At 34.9% G+C, this 25000-nt stretch overlaps 1 protein-coding gene across 11 annotated transcripts in view; it reads left to right on the top strand.

Moving 5' to 3' along the window:
* The window catches only part of LOC115216522 (misshapen-like kinase 1), an 835290-nt gene that overhangs the window by 260623 nt on the left and 549667 nt on the right, over positions 1 to 25000 (top strand). For 8 of the 11 annotated variants that reach the window (XM_036506597.1, XM_029785962.2, XM_029785961.2 and 5 more), the window contains exon 18: positions 4202 to 4249. The exons of the other annotated variants lie outside the window; for them this stretch is intronic. In XM_036506597.1, coding sequence (XP_036362490.1) covers positions 4202 to 4249 — 48 coding nt within the window. The remainder of the gene's footprint in view (positions 1 to 4201; positions 4250 to 25000) is intronic. 11 annotated transcript variants of the gene reach the window in all.

Below are 25000 nucleotides of genomic sequence, written 5' to 3'. Positions count from 1 at the left end.
TTTTTCATCATCAAATTTGTCCCTCCAATGTTGGTCACACACATGTGTGTGTGATTTGTTTCTGATCAACATCTGTGAATACTTAACATCATGGCCAACATTGTGTGAAGGAAAACCTCGCACTGTAGTGTTTTACACATTCATAGTTCACTTCAAGCCTTTATTGGTTTGTCCATTTTTCACTGGGAGAAAATATATCAAAATTATTTCATTTTTTTCTTCTTCTTCTTTCTCTCACGAGTATCTTAATACATCTTGAGAGTCTATACCTGTTATGATACTTTTCTAAGCAAAGGGGGAAAAAAATAGAAATAATTCTAATATGCTTGTCTTCCTTTGGTGTAAAACAGAGGAGCCAATAATTAATCTGTTTGTGTTGGAGATGTTTGTTTAACATTTCTGTTGTGAGGGTGATGTATTGAGTGTGCAGATATGGGAGTTTATAACAAACAGACCACTTAAAGAGAAGGCAGAACCTATAATGTCATGGGATCATGGCTTATTATCTTACAAGAAATATTGTTTTGACAAATGTATCTTCATATTCAAGAATGACTATGTTTAACTGGAAATAGTATCCTAGAAGCATTCTCTGGATAAGAACTGGCTGTTCTTAGCTTATCATAGAGTTCTGAGAAACCCCTAAACATTGCTTTAACAGGATGAAAAATCACCTTGAAGATAATCTGTTAAACTTCTGATAACATGAGTTCAAAGTTTGCTACAGCCTCTTGAGAAGTCAAACAAAATTAGGATAAGTATTTCTTTATAATAATTATATGCAGTAGCAGGTTTACATTGATTTCTAAGATGGGCACAAGTACCCACAAATTTGGTGGTGGTGAGGGACTAGGCGGAAGATAGGGTTGACTGTGGCAGGATTTGAACTCAGGACATAAAGAGCTGTAACTAAACTGTTCAAGGCATTTGCCCAATGCTCTGTCAGTTCTGCTAATCAACAACCTTGGTGTGGTACATAACCAGGTAACATAGTTTACAGTAATACAGTAGGAGAACATATTGGTAAATATTTACAATTGCACAACACCTCACGTGATAACTGTTCATTCAAGATGTGTACAGCTCAAGGGTGAAGCTTGTCCTTAATCAACTGCTCCTTGTTTTTAACCTGAAACCTTGATCCTGAACGAGTAATTCTGAATAGTTTTACAACAGAATGGCTTGTTTCACTACTAGTTATGCATGGAGCTTGAGAGAGAGAGATAGAGAGAGAGTGAGAGAGAGAGAGAGAGTGTGTGTGTGTGATAAAAATCCTGTAGGGCTGATTGGATCAGCAATGATGGTAATGCTTTGAGTGATGAGAACAACGTTTTCAAGTGATTTACTTTGTCTAACCCATTTGGAAGTAGTCAACATTTGTATGTTTGACTGGTTTTTAGAAAGGAAGGTCATCTGATCATTAGACAAAGAAGAAAAAAATCGTTCCAACTATTCATATGCAAATATTTACATTTTTAGGACTATCTGCTTTGAGTGTTGAAGATGAGGAGGGGAAAAAACAAAATCTTACTGGTTCTAAACGAAAAAGAAAAAAAAGTGCTTCAAGAATTCGTTTTGTGTATTCTAATGTTAAATGATTGGTTTTGGATTCTGTCAAAGACTGCGTGATTGGAATGGAAAGCAAGCAATGCCGAGTCTCAATGTTGAGTGGAAGCTGACGAACATTTTGTGGATGAAGAACAACTTCACCCGATAATGTCGCCTGTGTTACATACACATGCACATACACAGAAAGAGATTTTTGGAATATTGAAAACTAACAAAATCTTGAAATGTCCTGATAGTCTGTAGGATTATGATATACGGAGAGGTTTTGTAGCCCTGGTGAAAAGACAACTAAAAGATACAATTGTATTACAAAGAAATTAATTTACCATGGAGATTCAGATAATTTCTATTGTGCAACGTTCATTTTATCTTTCCTGTAGTGTATAAAACAGATAAGTAATTCGTCATGAAATGACCAATTTCTCTTTGATGAGATGCTAATCTGAAAGACTCTTTTATTATTGTTAGTTTCTAGTTTCTTTTATGTAAAGATGTGAAATTCTCTTTGTCTTAGTGCATCTTAGCTTTTATTAAAAGTAGAACAGGAGTCCTAAATATGAAAGACATAGTTTGTTGCAGAATCTGGTTTATCCTGCTACTCTTTTCCTTCAATGCAATTCTTTCCAAGCCTACTAGATAGACTCTTTTCGATGCTTTCCTTTCTTTTTTTAAATTTTTTTTTTTGATGTTTCTTTCCCCCCCCCCTTATTTCGGTGCAAGCATATAAATTTGTGGAATTTGGCATAAGAAATATATTTGCTTTAATTTAGTTTATATATTTGATTTGTAAGTATTTATATCTCCTATCACAAATTTGTCAACTTAAAATAGCTTCAAACACATGACAAGACAAATGCCGTATTGCAGTTGACTTGTCAAATAAAATTTTATTGCTTTCTCTTGGAACTCTACTGAATTCCATCTCGCAAACTATCTATTATGTCTTTTTTTTTGTGTGCGTGCGTGCGTGTATGTGTGTGTGTGTGTCTGTGTGTGTGTTTGAGTATGCATGTGTGTATGTGATTGTGCATTTGTGTCTGCACATGTCTGTGTGTGTGTGTGTGTGTGTGTGTGTGTGTTTTGATATGTTCATTTTGTTTCCCTCTACATGTGCATCTGAGTGTAAGGGTAGTTAAGTTTGTGTCAAGGATTTGCGTTCCACCCACTCCACTCCACCCCACCCCGCCCCCGCCCTCCCCTTTCCCCTTCCCCCCACACACTCCATACCTTTTCTAAAGCTAAGTATCATTTTAGCTTACAAAAGATATTGGCTTTTTTATTTTTTTCCCTCCTCCCCTTGCTGCAGTGATGCACAAAAATGTTTGAAGAATTATTCCTGCATAGCATTTTGACCTGGAGAAGTTTGATGTACATCTTCTCCTTTGTTCAGCTGTCAAGACTACTTTGCTTCATACCTCTATTTTATGGTTTAAAATTTTTTGATGTTCGCTCGTTTTTGTTGTTGTTTAACTTTTATGACTTATTTATATACTATGGCAAGACTGATAATGTAATTAAATGTATATATATATATATATATATATATATATATATATATATATATAATATATATATATATATTGGTCAGTACATTGAGGCATTCTCTCACCAAATCAGGTTTCTCTATATTTTAATGCAGTCTTCTTTCTGCAAATCAAATGCTAAGAAGTGTTTATGCAATATTGTTTAATATTGAAGTTAACCTGAATCTATCATAGAGCCTCCACCGTATCATGGTTGTTCTTGATATCTCTATTATTATCCCTACTATAATTCCAACTCTATTGTTCCTGTTCTGAAACTTCTTTAAATAACCTATGATTTTGTTCAACACAAATAACATCTCAAATAGATTTAGCTATATAGTGAAAGATTTTAATAAAGACGTTCTTAATTTCTAATTTAACTGCTTTATTAACGAAGAAGAAAAGTGCTTTCAATTTCATTATTTTTTCCCCCCTTGAGATAGGCTTCTAAGTGATATATTTTTAATGTGTAATTTCTTTTTCAGCTTGTAAACTATAATCTGTATACTTAAGTGTCTTTACTCTTAATAAACAAGAATACTTGTTCAGGAAGATGTTGTCTTCCCAATGAAAATCTTCACATTTTTAACCTTTTTATTATTTTGTAACTATCTCTGACAAGTGATTTTTATCTTCACTCCATAATTTTCATCTATTTTATCTGGTTTAATCCCAGATCTCTGTTTTATAAATATTTGATATTTCCAAATGATGTTCAATTTAAGTTGACTGATGCCTTAATAATCTGCTTGATATCAAGGCTGTTTAAAAAAAAAACAAAAAAACCTCGTTAATGAATACTTTGAGCAAGACTTATTTTTTTCTTCCTATTTTGAAAATAAACAAATAAATGTTATTGAATCCCATAGAGACTCTTGCTGACATGAAAAAAAGGAAAAAGAAAGACATGAACACTCATCATGTAACTGATATGAATATGGGGTGGAGGGAATAGTTATCTAAAAGAAGATGTTAAGAATGGTAATTGTGGTTGTCGAGTGGGGAAGATTTTGAAAATTTTGTGATTTTTAAAGAAAATGAATTAACAGTATTTTATAAATATATTTCATACTCTTTCGAAAACTGATTTTAAAACTGATTTTCAGGTACAAAAGTTATCTTTCTGATTCTCGTCATTATCCTTATCCAAACAGGTTTGTAGAGTCCTTGACTATTTTGTGTGGTCAATACACCACAGCTGCTTGCATGTCCTCCAGCTATTTTGTTCATGATTTGGACCCCCAATTTGTATTGCTAACCAAACCTTATTGATAAAGTAAAAGAACTTCACCCTCGCCCGTTTCATTTCTCCCTCCTTGATGCACTCATGTATATTAATAGTTCTCAGTCTCTCCTTTTTGCCTATCACCCAAGAAAGCAAACTAATATTTTAATGAATTTCTGTATTTTTATGCAAATTCTACTGCAATGTTTTATTGAATGAGCCATGCAAATTATGGCATGAAAAATCCTGACCTAACTAACTCAAAATATACTTTAATTTCTAGGTATTTCTCATGGGATACCTCTTAATATCTATTGATTACTTCTTTGTATTGTTTTTAGCTCTTAAATGTATTTTTTTAGGTATACATTCAAAGACTAATGTTTATTTGTATCTATTTGTTTATGGACAGGAAATAATGTTTCTAAGAAAACATCTAACATATACTTTAATACAGCCTCTTGTAAATTTGTTAGGAGACATCCTTCATAAAAATAAAATTCTTATAAAACTGTTTATATACAAAAGACAGTTGATTTATATGGGATAATGTAAAAAACAAAAGAAAAAGAGTTAAGGGAAATAACCCAAGTGGGTCAATGAATTGGTTTCAGATTAACAAGTTAAGGGATGATGTACTAAATGATATGCAAAAAGAAAAATAATAATTGCTTATTGAAATCTTAGTTGAAAGAAAACAAAAACCTAGTTGTAATTGTTAGCAACTATCAGAGAGAAGGGGAGATAATAGTTCAAGATTCATTTTGCATGTTTTAGGAAAAAAAAAATCTGTGCTGTCATCTGGCTTGCAAGATTTCCCCCAAGATGTAAATGAATTTAGTGAAATATTAAAAAAAAAAAAAAATTATCTCCCCTTTTCTTAGGTTTGCTACAGATTACTGCTTTCCATTTTTTTTTGGGGGTGGGGTTACTTTCAATTAAGAGGGAAATTTCAATTAACTGAAAACATTTTTTGCTTATATCAATATCTACATCATCCCCTTAACTGTCTTATATGCTATGCACTTCTAAAGTAACATTTTGTCATTTCTTTTTTTTAACTTCATCTCTAACAATTTGATTCTCTAAAATTTCATTGTTTGTATAATTCAGTACAACTAAATCTCCCAGGATTACACAGCTTCATAGAAAATATAATGCTATTATCTTTGAAAGTAGTTTGGTTTCAAATTTCTTACTGTTTTTATCCATTTCTTTTTCTGTGTTTATTTATATTTTTTTGGTTGTGGTTGCTGAAAATCTTCATGATTGCTGTAAACACTATTTACATGCAGTCTAGTCTTCCATTTTCTTTTGTTCTTAAAGTTCTTGGAAGTGAGTAAAATCTAATGATATTCAATGGTGTAGCAGCTAAGTTTACTTTTTTTTTTGTTTTTCTTTGGTATTTTCCTTCCTCTCTTTTGTTATTCCTTGATTTAAAGTTATTATTTAAAACTCTTTCTTATAAACATATTTCTGCCTTCTGATGGTTGTTATCAACACCTGTTCAATCACCAATTAACTTCAATAATGAGTAGCTATTCATCATTAATATATAGGAAACTCTGTATACACTTTTAATGAACTGTGTATGTGTATGGAATTCCTGCCACTAACATTTAACGTATAAATATTCTTCCATCACAATATCATGTGATGAAAGTTTTTACTTTTCTATGAAAATTTGTGGCTTTAAGTTTGTTTACTTGTTGGGGATCCCTTGAAGTTTTGTTGGTTTTTTTAGGGATCTTGCAAAGTAGATTAAACATATGTACAATAGCTTTATTTACTTAAGCCCTCCTCCCCTATGGATCTTAGGCCAGTGATAACTTTTCTCCACAGTTTTCAACTCTGGGCCGTTCTCCTTCCAGGTATTGTTGGTTTGGAATTGTCATCGATGCTTCTATAACATCTGCTTATTTCTAGGTAGGGGTGTTGGTCCTATGCAAACCCATTTTTATTGCTGGGAAAGGGTGCTCCATATTAAGTGTGGCCTTTATCCTTTGACCTGTTCAGCATGAGAGACCTTACTAGGAGCTTGTGCCCTTCTGGCAAAGCTCTTTCTGGGTCATTGAGACACAGGCCACCATGCCACAATCAGGAACAGACCTCAGAGTGGCTACAGTGCCAGTATCACTGTCATATGTCTTGTTGGAGACTTTTGAACAGCTGGGTGGGGGAGTTGGAGGGCCTCTTGAGTACCAAGCTATTTCTATAGCAAGTCCTCATCTGGAAATGTGATAATGGCACACAGAACTATGCAATGAGAGTTTATGTGGCTTTCAGTGCCAAACTTTGGTTAAATCCTGAATATTCTTGAAGATTTTCTTTACTCTATTAGAATAGAGTTATAAGAGTTCACTGGTAGATTTTCTCTGAAATTAATTTCCTAGTAGTTGAAATGAGTTTGGCACTAGGAGAGCAGATTGGGATCAACTGATCTTTTCATTGTGAACATAATTTTCTGTTCCCCTTGTTTTCCAGTGTCCATAGGGTACTGCCTGTCAGTTGTCTGCAGTTCACTGCAAATTTAATGTTGTCTGCAGAGCATGAAAAATGCATCATAACACATGATAATAGCCAGATCTTGTACATATTCTGATTGTCCTGCATCTTGGCTGCCTGTACTTGGAAGCATTTGTGAAATGATTTCAAAATTTTGGAATCTGCATGTTTTTTTGTTTCATCAGTTATCTGTTTGAAACATCAGGGTCTTATTGCAAGGTTTTTTTTTCCATGTCATCAGAACATTGGCTTGTTTTTTTTCTTTTTTGCCCCTCAAGATTTTAATATCATGAGTATAGCTTTAAGGCAGTGAACTGGCGGAATTGTTAGCATGCTGGGTAAAATGCTCAGTGGCATTTTGTCTGTCTTTAGGGTTAGGGTTCTAAATTCAAATTCTGCTGAGGTTCACTTAGCCTTTAATCATTTCAGGGGTTGATAAAATAAGTACCGGTTGAGCACTGGGGTTGATGTAATCAACCTAACCCCTTCATCTGTAATTCCTGACTGTGTGCCAGAATTCAAAGTTGATATCATCCGCATAGCTAGGTGGAAGTAGTTGATTTGATACCCAAGGCTATATCTGACAGCTTTTACAAATAAGGAAAATAGGAAGGCATCTTCTTGAGGCTCTACACTTTGTATAGTAGACTTTTCAGAAAGGCTACCACTAGCTACAATAGTATGTGTGTACATTTGTGTATGTGCTCATATATACGTATACACATACACACACACACACTTAGGTGTTATGTGTGGACAAATTGACAGGGCATTGTGCAACTGGTACTATGCTGTACTTGTGACTCTGCAATAGCTTCATTCATTTGGTTGTTTATCATAAGCACCATTGTATGATCCAGCTTACTGTTCAAAGGGTCAAGTGTACTGTACATTTCAGGAGGATTTCATTAATTTTCAACACTGGGTTCAATAGCTCTCATGTCTGTGTGAATATAATAAACTTTCGTGCTCTAGATACACTCTAAGGAGACAAAAATCTTTATTCATTGCCTTAATAACTTAAATGTATTACAGGCTACATATACACCTATATCTGCTGACTTACATATGTGTGTCTTTTCGTCATTTACATGTATTCACTTGCATGTATGTACTTTATATATATATATAATATATATATATATATATATATATATATAGAGAGAGAGAGAGAGAGAGAGACACATATACATGTATATGGCTGTAAATACATATTTTGTTATAAAACCTAAATGCATTCATATGTACACTCTCATATATTTACAATGAAGTGATACATGGTATGAGCATGTATACATGCATGCATACACACAAACATACATACGTATGTACATATATATATATATATATATATATATATATGTTTGTTGAATATGCCCATGCTGTTTGTGGTAGGCACTGGTTTTCTTTAGGCTGTACTACTTTACCTTGCATACAGATTAAGCAAGTGCCTGTGCCGATTCAGTCACACTCTCCTCCCTCTTCCCTTCTTCTACTCTCTTTCTCACACATACACACACACACCTGCATGCACACAGAATTATAAGGTGCTAAAATGAAGATGAAATATTTCTAATAAACAAAACAGATAAAACTACCATTAGAAAAATTCGTCTATTTAAGGAAATATTAAATTATTTCTAGTGAATTCTGTGAAAGTTTTATTTCTAGCTAGAACTGCACAGTATAGAATATTGGATATTTATAATCTTCAAATTGGACAAGTTATTCATTTATAATCCCAATTTTGTCCTGTAATATATATAAAAGTGTTGTTGCTTAGCTTCTGTAAGTTGTTGATATATAAGTAAATTTGCTCATTCTATACATTATAGATGAGAGTTAACTGTTTGATTAAAAATCAATGTTCTTTTTTTTTTTCTCTCTCTCGAACACATTGAACTTTTTTTGTGAGCAATTTTCCTTTCACTGATTTTGAAAATGATGGCAGGTGGAGGAATGAGATAGGAGAATTGAAATGAAATAAAGAAGCAGGCACTGTAAGGAGAAGTGGTGATAGGAAGAAAAAAAAAGCCCACATTAAAAAGGATTCATTGTAACAATCCTAGTTTTATAAGATTTTTGTTGAATATTTTAAAATTGCTTCATACGGCATGTATGATAGTTGATAGTTGTCAGGTTTGATTATATAAGCATGCGGCTCATATGAAGCTGTCTGAATAGATATACATACATGCATATATATATATGCACATGTACAGCCACACATGCAGATATAGATATAATTGTTGCTATAACATAGTAAAGCAAGGAAATAAATTTTAGCATAAGAATGCATGATGGTTGTAAATGGCAAGATTAATAGGAAGTCCTTTCTGTCAACACCTATAGTGTAGATATGCTACCTGTCACAAGATGTGTGAAAAATCTATACATATGGGGATCTATACATAATGTCCAACTAGATCAGTATCAGCAGTTACAATTGTCCAGATAGATATGTGATGTTGGATATTGATATTTGATTATAGCAACAGCCATTCACTCTCTGCATGTTGGAAATGGAAGGTACAGTTGTATTGATTTTTAATTTGCGGCATCCTAATTATCGAAAGATTTTTAAAGTGTATGTGTGTATGTATGCAGGCGTATATATATGTATATACACACACACACATATATATATATATGTCTGTGCACGCGCATGCACACGCACGCGCGCACACACACACACACACACACACACACATCTGAAAGATAGAGATAGTTGTATTGGTTCTGGCTCAAGAGACATATAAGGAAGTGGTTTGCTATGGGAATTACATTGAGCACATAGATATAGAGATTAGTTAGAAGCGAATTTAATTGCCGAAACAACAATTTAACTATATTTTGAATCTTTACGATTACTTTATCTGAAGTTGCAAGATAGGAAGTAATTGCATCACTTTCAACTCGAGTGGAAATCAGGAGATGGGTGGTGGGTCGTGGCGGTGGTTGAGGGGAGTCTGTTTAATGGAGTGTTTATTCTGTTAATGTAATGTTTCATGACAGGGGCTGAAGTAGCTACAGGTGGAGATGGAAACTTGTACTTAGCTAAGATTGCCCCATTTAATAATCTCTCGCGGCTTTATTAATTTTACTTTTTATCCAATACTTCGTGTTTTATTAGTGTGGGAGTATGTGCATTTACGTTGGTTCAAATATTTTTATATTTCCTACTGTAGAAAAAAACCCAGTCTGATAGATACTAAACACTAACACTTCTCTATCAATCTATCTATATCTATCATACTTTAGCTCATGTGTATACAATACATTAGCATATTTGCAATTTATGGTACTTTCAACATTTCAGCATCTGTATATATATATATATATATATATATATATAGATTTATATATATATATGTGTGTGTGTGTGTGTGTATGTATTTGACTTAATTAATTATTCTAATGAGGAGTTGGATTCGACTGCTAAGGACAACATGTGATTGAATCTGAGATGAATGATTAACAGTAATTAATCTTTAGGGACTCGAAGTGAATGATTAAGAGGATTGATTTGAGGTGGTAAGGGGGAGGTAACTGTGTTGCTGATTGGAAAGCTGCTGAAGGAAAGTAATTTCCGAACTGCAGCTGGTTGTTAGCAAAACAATTTGATCACCAACTTTAAAACAGGTTATGATTGTTGCAAAACTAGTTTAATAATTTAAAGCTGACACACACACTATTTAAAACTATTTGCTTCGGTTTTAAATTGAAAATAATGTTATCAGATTTTAGAAAGCTGATGTTAATATCTAATTCTCTATCTTTTATTATTACTTCGAAAATCAGATAACTTTGTCTTTGCATATTATTTGCAAAGATCTAATCATATTCTCCAAATATCCTACGAATCTTACTCTGGTTATTTTTAAAACGGTTGGAATGGTTTTGTAATATCTAGCTCGCTACAGAAAATGTTATTTAAGAAAAGCAATCCAAAGTTTGCTTATGGAAAGATGACTGTGTTCCATCATCTTACCAACAGCTCTTTGTAAGCAGCTGATCTGATTTGAGAAAGTGTGGCAGCATTTCTATTGATGTGATTGTGCGTGATGTTTATTGTAATTAACGTAGAAATGCATTGCAATATATTGTAACAATATTATGAAACATCTAAATTTATATTAATAATTTCATATATGCTGTCAAAGAAACATCATTTTTCCCATTGTAAGAACTTCCTATTTTATGGTCTTTATTGTGCGGAATTTTTGCTATATGTTCTTATATATTCCTTTCTGTTTATAATCATTGTAGGGAAACAGTTAACCTATATGCAGAAATTTTAGGACCTGTTTACTTTCAAAGGATTTTTTTCCAATTTGAACTTTATGATTTTCTGTATTTATTTATTTATTTATTATTTTAGTATTTATTTATTTCTATATAGTGGATGTATTTGGCTTATGATATTTAAAAAAATGTTTCGAAATAGTAGTTTGTTTGCTTTTAATGACTATTGCGAAAATCCGACTGTGACGACTAACATTTCATTACCAGCTTTAATGCTACCTATCTGCGATAATTTGAAATGAATAGTCTGTGAAGAGAATAAAGAATAAACTATCACATATTGGCAAAAATGTATTGATGTATCAAGCAATTACAAAAAGAGAGTGGTTTATATGCACTTGCACAGCAGGCTGTGCAACCAAGCCACCTGAAAATGTTGGTGCCAATGACAATGGGTTTCATGGAGGAGTAGAAGGAGACAGTCAATAATTTCTGTTTCCTTGGTGACTTAAACAGTATTGTGGGTAGAGTTAGTAATAACAGTAATCAACTATATCTCTTGTAATGACAGTCGTGATCTTTCTCCGTGTTGAAAGGCAATTTCAGTTATTTGGTTGGAACTGGAGCAGTGACAGTACAGAGTTCATCATAACAGTGAAGTAATATTAGGGAATATTATAGAAATCACTACGGTTTTATTGGATGTTATAAAGTGAAGGTGAAAAAATGCTGGTGAAGAGCCAGATTGAATTAATAATAAAAAGCTGGGTCGTTAGAAGGAGTTGATTAGAGATTGGATGAGTCTAGTGAGAGGGAAATATTTTGTGTATGTGTGTGCATGCATGTATACACATGCTGTTGTTGTTTAGCCCTAGGATGGATATGAATGAGTACACTTGCATACAATGAATGGTGTTCAAGCATCTTGTCTATTTTCAAGGCATAATGTATCTAGGACTACGTTACATTTTTAGTGTATACTTTAAAAAAAAAAAAAAGAAAATACCATATAGGAGTGTGATTGGAGAAAGGTGTTTGTCCTTTAAATTCTGCTAGTCCACCTGCCTCATCGAGTCATGATGTTATGGTAGTGCTGATGTTTCAGGCTAAATAGTGTTGAATTGGTTTGGGGAGCGGGGGACTCCAAAACAAAACAAAAATGGAAACATCAGTTTTAACTAAGGCAGATCTGTACAGAGAATACACTGTATAGCATGGAGGTGGGGAGTCGAGATTAGGGTAGAAAAGAGCTAAAGCTAAGGCCGGCTACAACATATCCTGAATACATTCAGTCAGAAAGGATACCACACATTATAATTGACGTATAACAAGAAAAAGGAACCATCTTCGTTCCATTCAACAGGTGTTGTCTATATATTGTCAGCACTCACCCTATGTTTTTCAACACTTTAAACCTTCCATATTCACATTACACAGTATCAACAAGCTAGCTACAGTAATAATGAACCCATTTTTCTTCCTCATCATCAGCTGACACCTTAAAATCAATTTCCATTAACTTATTACTCGTTTTGTTGGTTTTCTTTTTTTCCACATGACTACATCCGAATGTTCTCGCAATAAGTAGTTTTTGTTTTCATTTTTCTGTCAATTCCTATCCTAGTTTCATTTATTCATTTATATTCATTTATTTTTTATTTTTTTCTGCTCTTGATTTTCCTTCTTCTTCTCCTTCTTCTTCCTTCTCATCTTCCTCATCATGTCAATGTAAACCTCTACATCTCACTAATGCTAAATTAGTTTTTTTTCTTTTTTACCTCTTGTTGTTGTCGTTTACTTGGTTTTGTTTTGTTTGTTTCTATATTAGCAATAATATCATAATTTCTGTCATCTGTCATGGTTTTAATTCCTTTTAAGTAGAAATATTCAGGGGAAATAAATAAATAAATAAATAAAACAAGTTAAAATAAGATAAATGTTGTTTTTCAATTGTCTGCAGTTTCTCTTTCTTTATCAACAGCAATCTAGTATTTCTAAAAATCTCTGCCAAATGTCTTATACAGATACATTAGCGCTCATGTCAATTGATAAACATAAGCTAAAAATGTGCATAAAACTAAAGCTGAATGCTAAGTTATACTTACACTTTGGCAGCACAGTATTGTTGTGCTTTTTCTTTCTACTTCAATAATAATTCGTTAATGTCATTGTTATTACTATCATTGTTGCCATTATTGTTATTATTGTCATTCTTCTTCTTCTTCTTCTTCTTCTTCTTCTTCACTTCTTCGTCTTCTTCTTCGTCTTCTTCTTCGTCTTCTTCTTGTTCGTCTTCTTCTTCTTCTTCTTCTTCTTCTTCTTCATCTTCTTCTTCTTCTTCTTCGTCTTCTTCTTCTTCGTCTACTTCTTCTTCTTCTTCTTCTTCTTCTTCCACTTCTTCGTCTTCTTCTTCTTCTTCGTCTTCTTCTTCGTCTTCTTCTTCTTCTTCTTCTTCTTCTTCTTCTTCTTCTTCTTCTACCATTTCTATCATCATCATACCACCACCACCACCACCACCACTAATTCTTAAAGCTCTTTGTATTGGCAAAGCATCAATATCATAATGATGTTGGAATGATATAATAACATGGCTCTGAGTCTGTACATTCATTGTTCTAAATGGTTTTAGGATATAATTATTGGAACATGCACAGATAGTGTGTCAGTCTAGCCCTTGTACAAGCATATCATCTTAAGTCTATGAGTTTTTAATTTCGGTTCTTTAGTCATGAACAAATTGCATGTCAATTCCTTACTATCTCCCTACCCACCCTAAGATTGACCTTAAACCTAATTAACAGTTCTTGTTTCTTGCAATTGCATTCAATAATTATGTACTAAAATTAATTTCTTCTACAGTGCATGTTACTTTTGAAATGTACCAAAAGCAGTTCTGTTCTCATTCAAAGAATGAGGAGTTTGCTTCATTTTTTTTTTTCTTCAACTCTGTTGGAGCCACTCATGAAATTTACTTGTTTATTTATTTTATGAACTTGTTGCTGTTAAAAAAAAAAAAATTATATTAGTGAAAAGTCGAGGTATTGATAAGAACAGAAATTAACTTGAATATGTGGCTATGTGGTAAGTAGCTTGCTTACCAACCACATGGTCCTGGGTTCAGTCCCACTGCATGGCACCTTGGGCAGGTGTCTTCTACTATAGCTTTGGCCTGACCAAAGCCTTGTGAGTAGATTTGGTAGACGGAAACTGAAAGAAGCTCATCGTATATATGTATGTATATGTGTGTGTGTGTGTGTGTGTGTTTGTGTATCTGTGTTTGTCTCCCCAACATCTCTTGACAACAGATGCTGATGTGTTTACGTCCCCGTGACTTAGCAGTTCGGCAAAAGAAACCGATAGAATAAGTACTAGGCTTACAAAGAATAAGTCCTGGGGTCGATTTGCTCGATTACATGTGGTGCTCCAGCATGGCCACAGTCAAATGACTGAAACAAGTAAAAGAGTAATATTGGTGGGCTTTTAATATGTCATCTGGAAATACAGCCATCTATATAAGGGGGACTCAGAATGCCATGAACTGGTATATCCTGAGGCTGACACATTGGCAGAGAACCATCATCATCAGCATCTAACATTGAATTGTTTGGCCACCTGAGAGTTGCACAAGGCTGAAGTTGGCATGGTTTCTAGGCCAGATGTCCTTTCTAACGCCAACCACTTTACAGAATGTACTAAGTGCTTTTTACATGGTACCAACATAGGTGCTTTGTTCTTGGCATTGGTATGGCTGCTTTTATGTGGTACCGGCACAAGGCACTTTCTATGTGACATTGGCATGTGTGCTTTTTACATGGTACATCATGGATAATGATGATAGTGGACAGGTGTAGTCACTGATTGTGTGACATACTTTTCACAGCTCATCTCTTTGAGTGAGTTGGAAATCCTGGGTCATGTGCAGTCTAAAGTTGGGCATTTGGTATCTGGATTGTCATTGCCAGGCATTCATTACAGTCTACCTGCTGGACTGCATGGTAATAGAAAACTCAACCGTTGCATCTATAGAAGGTGAATGGTACTTGAAGAAGTTAGTGAAAGCTTGACCTGAGAAAAAAAGCTCAGTCCACAAATCTTTCAACCACATCCATTGTATATACAGTTTGAGAAGTTTCTTCTGGAGGACTTCATGCTCAAGCATTGTGAACAATTTTCAAAAGCCCTTGACCTGGTATTGCTGTGCAGGGAGCTCTGCCTATTCAGAATAAACTCTACGAGCCCTGGCTGTTTTAGAGCCACCAGTGATTGAACCTCTCCACGATGTGTGCAGAATGACAGAACTGGCTAGTATGCACTCAATCAGTGTCCTTGATCTACTGATTCCTGGGTTTATACGAAGCTGCTGTTATCACATGAAGAATTTAGCAATTAGTCAAGTCTATCATGAAGATCAAGTTACCATTCTTCCTTTTGAGAAGTAAAGACAGTTAGTCTTCTGTCTGCTGGTCAAGCAAGTTCTATGGTGGGTACGGTTGAACGATTTGTGGACAGAGTATTTGCCTCTCAGGCTAAACTCTTATCACTATCTTCAAATACCACTTGAGTGGTAAGTTTGAGAGAGATAGGTACTGCTGCTCTATCATAATTATGAAAGAAGTGTGAATGGTAAAATTGGTGTGGCCGATTGGTACATGAGAACTATACACCGGTAGGTTGGTAAGAAGGCACTTGTCTTTAGTGTGCTAGGGTAATCTGGGATAGTGTGTTGGTACCCCTGGAGTATCCTAAGTGATTGACCCACCCTATTTTAGTGATTGTTTGTTGTTTTTATTTTGTCATTCCATGCTGTAACTGCTATTTTGTATTATTGTTTATTATTATTATTATTATTATTATTATTATTATTATTATTATACCTTTATTGTCAATCTCACCCTGTTACCTGTTATAAAACTCCCAATGTTTTCTGTTTCTCTTTGTATTTCATCTTTGTATTGTTTTTGGGTCCTTGTGGCCCATGAAAGAAATCATCTTTACCATTGTTATATAAGGATGGTTGATAAGTGGAATCAGTTGTAGTGTGGGACCAAATGCATTACACCATTTAGCACACACACACACACACACACACAATATATATATATATATATATATATATAGTAACACACACATACACACATGAGGGGGTGCTGAAAAAAGTTCTTGGCTTTAAGAGTATCACAAATGGCCTGGCTGGAGGCCTAACTTTCTGAGTTCTTTTCCAGGGCTTCAAAAAACTGAAGAACTACTGCAATAAATCATAATTAACTGATCAAAATCATAATTAACTGATTTTCCTGTATTTCCTTTACCCAAAACGAAGAACTTTTCATACCCATATATGTGTGTGTGTGTGTGTGTGTGTATGATTTATAGTTGTCTGGTAGAATTGTTAGACCATCAGAGACAAATGCCTTGTAGTATATGCTTTTAGCTCCCTACATTCCGAGTTCAAATTCTACTGGTGTCAGCTTTGCCTTCCCCTCTTTCTGGGGTAGAACGTATTATGTTTATTATTATTGAGTGTGAGAGCAGTAAATGCCATCAAAGTGACACTGGGGTACAAATATACAAAGCCCAATATACCCATCATGATTACCCATCTGATAAGGGTACACCAGGCACATGCATCACAACCATATGTGCATGACATGGTGATCTTATATCAAGATAAGCAGTGCATGAGCTCACAGGTGGAGCCCTGTTAGAATTTTTTTCAGATTGAGTAGCCCATCCTGCTCAAAAGGTCCCTGAATAAGGTTTGTTTAAGGATGATGAACAAAACACCCATGTTTCCAGAGAAACAGACAATAATGTTTAGGTGTTGGATTACTAACCACATTGTTATCTTTAACCCTTTAGTGTTCGCATTATTCTACCAAAATTAATGTTTTTTCATCCACATTGCCTTGAACCAATCAGGCATTGTTTTGTAGCTTTGAGATTTTGATGAGGTAGCTGTTAATTTTTAAAACGATATTGTAGGGTTGGTGTGAGAGACCAGATCTGGCCATTTTGAACATAAAACAGGCAGAATACTTTTGGCCGGATTTGGCCGGTTTAAATGCTAAAGGGTTAATCTAGATTTCACAACTATTGTTATGTTGTGCTCATGGATGAAGCACCTAAACCTGCTTCACTGGACAAAACACAGCAGCTCTACTTCTAGTTCTTTATTGAGTGGTTGGCTGTAAGAGATCATTGAGCTGTGTATAAATGACTAAACAAATTATTTCTGTTGTTAGTGAGTGTAGTTCCAGTATTTAGTTTTGTCCATCTCTGTTCTGGGCTCATCAAATATTATGGGGTTCAGCTTTACATTTTGTCCTTCTGGCATTTTGTCAGTTGATTAGACTTTCTCCCTACAAATATGCTGCCCTGTGGCGATGTAAAATTTATTATTATTAATATGAGCGATCAGCATTATTATTATAACTTTAAAAATACAAGGTAAAATATTGTGGATTGTTTAGACAAGAAGGTGTTGTTTGCATCTCTGAGAGTCTTGCTGAAATTGCTTTGCCTAAGGTGTGTGTGCGTGTGTACGTGCGTGTGCATGTGTGCGTATGTGTCTAATTAAAATCTGAAGAGAAGCTAGAATGATGCTGTCGTCGTTGCCATCATTGTCGTCATCAGCATCCTCCCCATCAACAACAGCATCAACAACACTTGCAACAACATCATTTAATTTTACTTGCAATCAGTTCTAAATGTAGAGGTGCTAGTGCCAGAAGAACAAATAGATTGTTTAATCATTTCTAAGTAATCTCGTAGCTCGTTTGAGGATCAATTTTAGCAGTAAATAAGTTAAAAGTAATAATTTTCTTCTTTGGAGCCTCAGTCAGGTGTTAATTTCACACATGTTTGGCAGCGTCGTTAGGGTATCAGACAAAATACCTTGCAGTTTCTGTTCAGGCTCTTTATGTTCCGAGTTCATATCTCACTGATGTCAGCTTTGACTTCCTTCCTTCTTTCCCTTCTGTCTTTCCTTCTTTCTTTCTTTCTTTCTTGCCCCCCCCCTCAACTGGCACCTGGGGCATGTGCCCCCCTCACCCTTACACTACTGCTGAGTTCAAATTCTGCCTAGGTTGGCTGTGCCTTTTGTCCTTTTGGTATCGACAAAATAAGGACCAGTTGAGTACTGGTTTTGTGCCAAAATGTGAAACCATTAATCATTATGCCTGAGTTCAAATTCTTCTGAGGTCAACTTTATCTTTTATCCCTCTGGGATTGATGTAGTAAAGTGCCTGTCAAGTACTTGCGTCACTTTAATTGACTAAACTCCTGTTGGATTGTTAGAAAAATTGCTTTACAATATTTCTTTCAGATCTTTACATTCTGAGTTCAAATCCAACTGCGGTCAGCCTTAACTTCCATTCCTCTGGGGTCAATAAAACAAAGTACCAGTCAAATACTGGGAGCATTAGTTTCAATTAATTGTCTCCCCACTCAAGATTGCAGGTCTTGTGCCTAGATTAGAAATAATCACCATCATTACCATCATCATCATCATCATCATCATCATCATCAGTTTTACTCTGAACCATTAATTGTGTCTGCAGCTGGTGTGGTGAGGATGTTGTTACCCTTACTATGTAATAGAGCTAAATTTTCTTTTTCTCATACATTTTTCTGACGGTGGTGCCCCAGCATGACTGCAGCTTTAAAGCCTTTAAATGATCTTGGTATTGATAACTCAACACCAGTAACAGTGGCAGTGGTAGATATTTTATGCTAGGTTGAGGTATGTAGAATGATATGTGGTAGTGTACAAAGACAAGCTTTGGTCAATGAATCTGGAATATTTATTAACTGTGTATGCAGAGAGAGAGAGAAAGAGCACTTTTAGTGATAATGTATTATGTGAAATAGAACCTAATGTTGCATTCAGAAACCTTTTGGTTAATATCAATAACAAAGCCAGTCTTGTTTGTTGCAGTGAATGTCATGCAGTGTGTAAGTGTGTAAGTGTGTATGTGTATACATACATATATATATATATATATATATATATATATATATATATATATATATATCAAGAATTATATAAATGCATATTATAACACAGTGACCTGTGAAACTGGTTTGACTCGTTCACCAAATCAGAACCAGCAACAAGTTCACTGTTGCTAGGTGAAGATGTGCATTAACTAAATGACGGAACCTCTTTGAGTTACATCGGGTTTGCTGTAACTCATGCATTTATACAACCGCATTACATGCGGAGAGTGAAACAAGATCGATGGGATGCTTTTTATTTAACACCTAAGAAATACAATCAGTTATTGATACGTGTAACCAGCACCTCCATTACATTACTTATCCCACCCCTCCACCCCATTCCCATCCATATCTGGAGAGAAGATTTATTGTGAAAAAAAAAATCACATGATATTGTGTTCTTGGTGGCTGTTGCTTATTCTTCTAAAGTTTCCTGGTATGGCTGGGCTGATGTACTGATATACTTCTTATAAAATCTCACTCTATTCATGCCTCAGCTACTGGGTTTTTTTTTTCCTTCCTCCACCCACTCTCTCTTTCTCTCTCTCTCTGTGCTTCTTTCTCACAATATCACAATAGATTCTATGTGTGTGTGTGTGTGTGTTTGCATGCTAGGTTAATGGTTGCTCTCAGTTGGAAATTTTAAATATTCTTTATGAAAAAAGAAAAAAGGAAAAAATAAAAAACAAGTAATAACAAACTTCAGAATCTGTAAGCAAAGAAAAGGCATTGCAGTTTGCTGGGAGCATTATGATACAGAAGTCAAATAACAAATAAAGAAGAACAAGAGAGCTTCTAACAATGCAAAAGGAAAACTTAAATAACCTTTATATATTTCAGGCACAAAGGCCCATCATCAAAAATTAACAACCAACACTATGTGGACAAAGCAGGGTCACTGCCCATACAGCAGTATCTACCTATGCTAGTGGTTCTCAGTTGGGGGTCTGAAAAAACCCTTGGGGGTCCATATTAGATTTTGTTGTTAAAATTTATTTGAAATGAATTGGTTATTCTTCTGCTATACACAAAATATTTCAATTTTTTTTTATGTAGTTCTTAATAAGGGTTAATTATGAAAATATAATATGATTTTTCTAAACATCAGATGACTAAGAGGGTTCATCCAAGTAAAATAGAAATCAAATGGGTTCATATGTGAAAAAAAGTGTTGAGAACCATTGACGTATACTTTCATTTCTTTAACCTTTTAGCGTTCAGATTATTCTTATTTCTTTATTGCCCACAATAGAGGGGACAAACAAGGACAGACAAAGGGATTAAGTCGATTAGATCGACCCCAGTGCATAACTGGTACTAATTTATCGACCCCGAAAGGATGAAAGGCAAAGTTGACCTCGGTGGAATTTGAATTCAGAATGTAACGACAGATGAAATACCTATTTCTTTACTATCCACAAAACTTAGCGGTTTGGCAAAAGAGAGGACAAACAAGGACAGACAAACGGATTAAGTTGATTATATCGACTCCAGTGCGTAACTGGCACTTATTTAATCGACCCCGAAAGGATGAAAGGCAAAGTTGAACTCGGCGGAATTTGAACTCAGAATGTAATGGCAGACGAAATACCACTAAGCATTTTGCTCGGCGTGCTAATGTTTCTGCCAGCTCACCGCCTTAATAATTCGGACTATTCTGTCAAATGCAATGCTTATTTATTCGTATTTTATATTAAAAAAGGTGATGATGCTGGACGAATGCTTAACGGTGTTTTGCTTGTTGCTATGTTCTGAGTTCAAATTCTGCCGAGGTCGACTTTGCCGTTCATCCTTTCAGGGTCAATGAATTAAGAACCAGTGAAACACTGGGGTTGATGTAATTGACTAGTCCCCCTCTCCCAAAATTTCAGGCCTTGTGCCTTTAGTAGAAAGTATTATTTATATTAATTGTGCATTATCTTGAAGCTTCACGATTTCGATGATGTGGTTGTTTGTTTTTAGAGTAACATTATAGGATCAAGAGGCCAGACCTGGCTTGTTTGAACATCAAACAGGTAGAATATTGGGCCAGATATGGTCAATTAAATGCTAAAGGGTCAAGCTGTTCATTTCTGATGATTGGTTTTGTACCTGAAATATATGAAGGTTATTTCATTTTCCCGTTTACACATTCCAGGCATAGGAGTGGCTGTGTGGTAAGTAGCTTGCTTACCAACCACCTGGTTCCGGGTTAGTTCCACTGCGTGGCACCTTGGGCAAGCGTCTTCTACTATAGCCTCGGGCCGACCAAAGCCTTGTGCGTGGATATGGTTGACGGAAGCTGAAAGAAGCCCGTCGTATATATGTATATATATATGTATGTATGTGTGTGTGTGTGTGTGTGTGTGTGTGTGTGTGTTGTCGCTTGACAACCGATGCTGGTGTGTTTACGTCCCCATAACTTAGCGGTTTGGCAAAAGAGAGGACAAACAAGGACAGACAAACGGATTAAGTTGATTATATCGACTCCAGTGCGTAACTGGCACTTATTTAATCGACCCCGAAAGGATGAAAGGCAAAGTTGAACTCGGCGGAATTTGAACTCAGAATGTAATGGCAGACGAAATACCACTAAGCATTTTGCTCGGCGTGCTAATGTTTCTGCCAGCTCACCGCCTTAATAATTCGGACTATTCTGTCAAATGCAATGCTTATTTATTCGTATTTTATATTAAAAAAGGTGATGATGCTGGACGAAATGCTTAACGGTGTTTTGCTTGTTGCTATGTTCTGAGTTCAAATTCTGCCGAGGTCGACTTTGCCGTTCATCCTTTCAGGGTCAATGAATTAAGAACCAGTGAAACACTGGGGTTGATGTAATTGACTAGTCCCCCTCTCCCAAAATTTCAGGCCTTGTGCCTTTAGTAGAAAGTATTATTTTATATTAATTGTGCATTATCTTGAAGCTTCACGATTTCGATGATGTGGTTGTTTGTTTTTAGAGTAACATTATAGGATCAAGAGGCCAGACCTGGCTTGTTTGAACATCAAACAGGTAGAATATTTGGGCCAGATATGGTCAATTTAAATGCTAAAGGGTCAAGCTGTTCATTTCTGATGATTGGTTTTGTACCTGAAATATATGAAGGTTATTTCATTTTCCCGTTTACACATTCCAGGCATAGGAGTGGCTGTGTGGTAAGTAGCTTGCTTACCAACCACCTGGTTCCGGGTTTAGTTCCACTGCGTGGCACCTTGGGCAAGCGTCTTCTACTATAGCCTCGGGCCGACCAAAGCCTTGTGCGTGGATATGGTTGACGGAAGCTGAAAGAAGCCCGTCGTATATATGTATATATATATATGTATGTATGTGTGTGTGTGTGTGTGTGGTGTGTGTGTGTGTTTGTCGCTTGACAACCGATGCTGGTGTGTTTACGTCCCCATAACTTAGCGGTTTGGCAAAAGAGACCGATATAATAAGCACTAGGCTTACAAAGAATAAGTCCTGGGGTTGATTTGCTCGACTAAAGGCAGTGCTCCAGCATGGCCACAGTCACATGATTGAAACAAGTGAAATAGTAAAATTAAAAGAGTCGTGTAAAAAGCCCTCTGCTTTCTTTATTTGTTAATTTACTTATGTAAGCAAACATTAGACCAATTCTAGCTTGTTGGTAGGGGGGTGGGGAAGCACCAGAGCTGTTAGATCTACAGAGGAAAAGATATGCGATGTTGAGGGTGTTCATTCTTTTCCTTTGGGGTTAGTGGTGACAGGGAGACGCAATATAAGACAATCTTTGAATTCAAAATTGAGTTGTGAACTTATGTCGCCAAAAACTTTAAACTCCTTAGCGGCAACATCCTTGATTCCAGATTCTTCATCATTGATGCTGCTATCACTACTGCTACTCTCCTTCATTTACATTAAACACTCTTGTTGAAAGTTGGGAAATGTTGAAAGCAGAAGAGTCAACTTGGAATCTGATAAAGATTTTTCAATTGTTATGTTACGCAAGTTAGAAAACCTCAATTGCCATAAGTAGCCATTATCTGAGATCTTAATATATTTATCAATGACTCATTTTATGGGGAGGAAAAAAATTATAAATTTATTTACACTTTAATTCATAAATGAATAAAAATAAATATAAAATAAATAACTAAATAATGAATAGAAACTTTAATTCATTACTAGCTTCTATTTATCTGCGTTTTTTCTTGTTTTTGAAATATTTTTGTTTTTTTCTTGACATTCCTCTATAAAGCAAAGTTAATTGAAATTATTCACACCAGTGTAAAATCTGTGAATGCATATGGTGCCTGTGTTTGCTGAAATCTGCTCAATATTGAGAAGCATTATTGATATTTATTGATAAATGTCTCTCAAGAAGTTTGCAATGGATTATGAAAATACTATCTTACTGTGATCAAAATTAACCACTCTGCATATATGTGTGTATTGTGTGTGTGTGTGTGTGTGTGTGTGTGTGTGTGCATGCGTGTTTATAAACCTGTGTGTTTGTATTTTATTTTTTTTAAGTAGTAAGCTTCCTGTGAGATACGGAATGAAGCGAAAGTGGCATCACATCAGTTGCTGGTCAGAGATCTGAGACATGATTCCGGAAGTCTGCCGTTGTAGAATGTTTTACAGCTATGTGCCACATTCAATGGGGGGTTGACTAGTTGAGTCAACAAGAATATCAACCGTATTCTCTCTCTCCCGGTGTGTGTTTGTGTTTGTGGGGTGCGGGTGTTGTATGAATATTTTTCCTATCTTCCTGCATGATTTATGAATTGTCTTCTGTTTTGACAACCCGCCTAACTAGCTGAGAAGTTGAAACAAAAACAAAAACAAATGTAGAAGAACAGAAAATAGAAATCATTTGTTTTTTGTTGTTGCCTAATGTCTGCTCTATGAACACAGAAATGTTTAAATCATAACGTGCGAGCTGACTTGGAGCATGTGGACATGTCTGTGTTTTGTACATGTTCAACAATTTGCATGTGCAATTCTGCATGTGTGTGTGTGCATGTTATCCTATTTAGCAGGAATGAATAAAGAGAAAGAAAATATGTAGAACCAGATGGGTGTTACACTCACTGCCACTGATACCCCTCCCACCAATCCTTCCTCCCCACCAATCCTTCCCCTCTGTTATTTATGTTTCGTAGCATGGTGTTCTTATTCACCTATTCTTTTGAAAATGACTAACTCCTTTGCTGGTTTCAGCAATAAATATGTATGGAATTAAAACATAAGCAGCCAAACTCCAGAGTGATGTATGTCGGTGTGCCGTGAATTTGAAGTAGAGACTAATAGAGATCCAGATGAAAATGGCTGTACTTCTCCAGAACACACTGATGTGCACTTGATGGTTTTGGTTTCTTTTTCAATCTGAGACATAGCAACAGAAATCAGTTGTTGTGACCATCCTTAGTTCCTATACTGATATATATGTGTGTGTGTGTGTGTGTGTGTGTGCATATATGTGTGCATATATATATATATATATATATATGTATATATGTATATATGTATGTATGTATATATGAATGTATATATACGTATGTATATATATGTATGTATATATATATGAATGTATATATACGTATGTATATATATTTATATATATATATATGTATGTGTATATATATGTATGTATATATATATGAATGTATATATATGTATATATATATATATATATATATATATGTATGTGTATATATGTATGTGTATATATAGTATGTGTATATATATGTATGTATATATATGTATGTATATATATATATATATATATATATATATATATATAGTATGTGTATATATATGTATGTGTATATATGTATGTGTATATATATGTATGTATATATATATGAATGTATATATATGTATATATATATGTATGCGTATTTATATGTATGTATATATGTATGTATTTATATGTATATATGTATATATATGTATGTGTATATATATGTATGTATATGTATATAT

Source organism: Octopus sinensis, linkage group LG10 (assembly GCF_006345805.1).
Source record: "Octopus sinensis linkage group LG10, ASM634580v1, whole genome shotgun sequence".
Taxonomy (NCBI): domain Eukaryota; kingdom Metazoa; phylum Mollusca; class Cephalopoda; order Octopoda; family Octopodidae; genus Octopus; species Octopus sinensis.
The sequence above is the reverse complement of the archived record's forward strand: the minus strand, read 5'-3'. Positions and strand labels throughout refer to the sequence as shown.